Genomic DNA, 4,121 nt, shown 5'->3' on the forward strand with positions numbered 1-4,121 from the left:
GCGTGCCAGTCGGCGCCGTCCCCCGGCCGGAGCCCTGGCACTGCCAGCCTGGCTCCGCTGCTGCTGCTGCTGCTGCTGCTGCCCACCTGAAGCGGGGCGAGTCCTTGAGGCACTCCTCGAAGTCCACCTTCACCCTCATCCTGAGGCTGCTGCTGCTGCCTGCCCTCCTTCTGCTCCTGCTCCTCTTGGACCAAACTCGGGCGGAGCAGCCGCGGAGGAAGGCGCCCAGGGAGCCGGGAGGAGGACTAGGCAAGCAGGAGGAAGCCCGCCGCCGCCGCCGCCGCTCGGGTCCCCCGCCGGGAAGGAGGAGCCCAGCGGGCGCCGGAGGAGGAGGAGGAGGAGAAGCCATCATCCCGGACCCGGACCAAAGGAACGTCCCGGCGGCGGAGAAGGTGGAGCCGCAGCGCCCCCCAGTGGAGGGGGACTTAATTCCAGGCCACGCCGACAAAACTGGGCAGCAGCAGCAGCAGCAGCAGCAGCAGCAGGCTCTCCTTCTTCTGCTGATGTAGCAGCAGCCTTACTGTCACGAAGTTGCTTTCCTTCCAGTGATGAGCTGGAATCTCTTGCTCCACTGTGTCCTAGTCTCTGGAGCAGCAGAAAAGAAGCCTGCTCCCTCCTCCAGCTTCACAGCCCATGGCAATAAGATGGACTTGAACTCTTCACAGAAAGGACAACATTATTGAATGCTGAGATGATGGAATCTCTTTTCCTGGAGCTTGCATCCATTGCTCCGTTGGATCCTGTTCTCTGGAGCAGCAGAAAACAAGCTTGCTCCCTCCTCAATGTGGCATCCCTTCAAATATTTGAACAGGGCTCTCATCATATCACCTCTTAACTTTCTCTTCTCCAGGCTAAACCTCCCCAGCTCCCTGAGTCATTTCTCACAGGGCTTCATGGTTTCCAGACCCTTCACCGTTTTCGTGGCCCTCCTCTGGACACATGGCTTCAGTTTCTCAATGTCCTTTTTGACTGGAGACAGGGTTATTCCAGGAGAGGCCTGACCAAAGGAGAAGAGAGTGGCAGCTAAGGAAAGTGGTGCCCGGCCAAAGAAGTTGGGACCCTTTCTCCAAGCCTCTCTTTCAGACTGTGGGATCATCATGGCATCCCAAAAGGAAGAGGGTGCCCTAAAGATCATCTACTCCAACCCTGCACCAAAAGTGTGTCAAGCCAAACGCCACTTGAAGAGGGTCCTGCCTGGGTTGGGGTCATGGCTCCAGATCTGGGGGGATTTTGAGATTTATAGCGTGGCGAGGTATTCAGTCTGGTCTTTCAGAGAGCTCTGGTGCTTTGTTGTTGTTGTCATTGTCGTTTCTGAGTTATGGCAACCCTAAGACAACCCTATAATTGGATTTCCTGGGTTGAGAGGGTGTGACTGGCCCAAAGTTACCATGGTTTGCATGGCTGAGCATGGAATCAAACCCTGGTCTCCAAAATTGTAGTCCGATGCTCAGACCACTATACGGCGCTGGTGCCACACCAAACTACAGATCCCAGGATTCCGTAGGATAGAGTTGTGGCAGTTAAAGTGGTGTCAAATGGCTTTATTTCTGCAGTGTGGATACTCACCTTAGAGTCACCATTAGTTAGAAGCGTCTTGAAGACACACAACAACACTACAGGAGATCCATGCTAGTTTTTCCTGGGGTTCCCCTGTCCAAGGACTAACCAGGCCTCCCCCCTGCTTAGCTTCCAAATTCAGGCATGTTCAGGGTGGTATCGACTAGTTTCGCCTTCCTCCCCCTGATGCCCTCCAGAGGGTTACAACTGCAACTCCCATCATTTTCAGCATAGCTACACTGAGATTAAGAAATAGCAGTATTACCCAGACTGGCCACAAGGAGGTGCTGCTGGGCCATGGATACAGAATAATCTTTAGCCAGAAGTTGGGCTGGAGGCTTGAGAATTAGAATGCATCTGCACTGTAGAAATATTGCAGTTTGACACCACTTTAAATGCCGTGGCTGCATCGTAGGGAATCCTGGGATCTGCAGTTTCACAAGGTCTTTAGCTTTCTCTGCCAATGAGGGCTGGCGCCTCACCAAACTACAAATCCCAACATTCTGTCGGATGGAATCCTGGCTCTTAAAAGTGGTGTCAAACTGCATTATTTCTACAGCATAGATGCACCCTTAGAGGTATCCCACAATGACCCACCTGTTGAGGCTGGATATTCATAATCAGGGCCTCAGAGCAATTAGACTGGATACTTTCAGGTAGACTCTGTACATGTGTTTATAAAGATGAGACAGGAAATAACATTATGCTGACAGTAATGGAAAGATGGTTAGTTGTTGTATGTATTGACATGTTATTGTGAAAGCTGACTACAACTCCCAGGATCCCCAATGTGGAAGCTGCAATTCCTGCCTTCCCACCTCCCTCCCAAAAAGCAACCTTCCCAAGCTTAGTGTCTTCTTCAGTTTGTTCATCCCATTAATAAAGTCCTTAAGAGCAAAGGCACCCCAGGATTAGAACTGGTATCCTATTCCACTTTGTCATGTGTGGACTTGAGAAAGGGCCTTCTTGGTTGCGGCACCCTTACCGTGGACTGCCTTCCACAGCTTGTTCCCATTGGCTTCCTCTGAGGCTGAGAGAGTGTGACTCGCCCAAGGGTCACCCACTGGGTTTCCATGGCTGAGCAGAGGGGGATTTGAACCTGGGTCTCCCAGAGTCAAAGTCCAAGAGTCAAGCCACTACACCAAGCTGCCTCTCCTAGGGTTCCTTTGGCAGATTCCTTCAAAGGTTTGCTGCAATTGGCTTCCTCCGAGGCTGAGAGAGTGTGACTCATACAAGGGTCACCCATTGGGTTTCCATGGCTGGGCTTTCAAACCTTAGTCTCCCATAGCCCAGCATTCAAACCACTGCACCACACTGCCTCTCCAAGCGTTTCCTTGACCAGATTTCTTCAAAGCTTTTCCTGCCATTGGCTTTCTTTGAGGCTGTGAGAGTGTGACTTGCTCAAGGTTACCTAGGAGGTTTATGTGACTGAGCAGGGATTCGAACCTTGGTCTCCCCAATTCATAGTCCAGTACTCAAAGCACTGGATGCAGCCATAGCAGTCAAAGTAGCGTCACAGTGCAAGAGTCCTGAAAAGTTGCTGGCTTCCTCCATTTTGCATGTGTTTGCCCTGTTGTGTAGTGCAATCCATTGGACAACAGTGTGATCTGGAACAACAGTGGCATAGCATACTGATTGAGCCAGTATTTAGTCCCAAAATAGGAGGTTGCTGTAGTCTGAATGTCGGATTAGAACTTTGGGAGACCCGAGTTCGAATCCCCACTCAGCCATGAACATTGGGTGCCCTTCCGCAGGTCTCACTCTCACCCTCAGTGGAAGGTAATGACAAAATAAATCTGGTCAAGAAATCCCTTATGGAGGCAGCATGGCATAGTGGTTTCAGTGTTGGACTCGAGTTCGAATCCCCACTCTGGTCTGGAAAGCCATGGCTAATCTTGTGAACTGACCATACAAGGAAGGCAGTGGCAAAACTCCCCTGAATACTGCATCCACACTGCAGAAATAAAGCAATTTGACACCACTTTGACTGCCATGGCCCAATGCTAGGGAATTCTGGTACTTAAGATTTACTAGGTGCCAAAATCAATAGTAAGAATTATTTTGGCATGTTGTAGACAGCAGGTATTTTAACCTAGATCTTTAATTTTAATTATTATAAATGTAATTTTAGTTATTTATTTAGTATGGCTATTCTATCCAATCTCTTCAGTGGTTGGTTTTTTATTCATTGTAAATGGTTTTTGAATTGTGATGTCTTCTAGCTTTTAGCAATAAAGAATTTGCTGCTGCTGCTATGGAATTCTGGGATTTGTAGTTTGGTGACACACCAGAGCTCTGACAAGGAAGGCTAAATATTGCACAAAACTACAAAAACAGCCCAAATTTAACCAAGAAATTCTAGGACACAGTCACCATTGAAAGCACATAATGTATTTAGTCCCAACAAGAGTAGATCGATTGAATTAATATCAATATTATCAGTAACAGTTTCGACAGACTTGCTATAGTTGGGACTAAATTCCAAACACGCCCAACTTTCATCCTTTTGTGTAAATTAAAACACTGTTTCTCCTTCCACAAAACAGGAGCCAAAGAAGACCGGC

The 4,121-nt window shown here is 49.0% G+C and overlaps 1 protein-coding gene across 1 annotated transcript in view; it reads right to left on the bottom strand.

The window, feature by feature from the left end:
• The window catches only part of ACAP1 (ArfGAP with coiled-coil, ankyrin repeat and PH domains 1), a 32,120-nt gene extending 31,811 nt beyond the window's left edge, over positions 1 to 309 (bottom strand). The window contains exon 1 of the mRNA XM_042475467.1: positions 87 to 309. Coding sequence (XP_042331401.1) covers positions 87 to 139 — 53 coding nt within the window. The 5' untranslated portion in view covers positions 140 to 309. The remainder of the gene's footprint in view (positions 1 to 86) is intronic.
• Positions 310 to 4,121: the final 3,812 nt, after the last annotated feature.

The sequence above is a fragment of the Sceloporus undulatus genome, chromosome 6 (genome assembly GCF_019175285.1).
Source record: "Sceloporus undulatus isolate JIND9_A2432 ecotype Alabama chromosome 6, SceUnd_v1.1, whole genome shotgun sequence".
Taxonomy (NCBI): Eukaryota; Metazoa; Chordata; class Lepidosauria; order Squamata; family Phrynosomatidae; genus Sceloporus; species Sceloporus undulatus.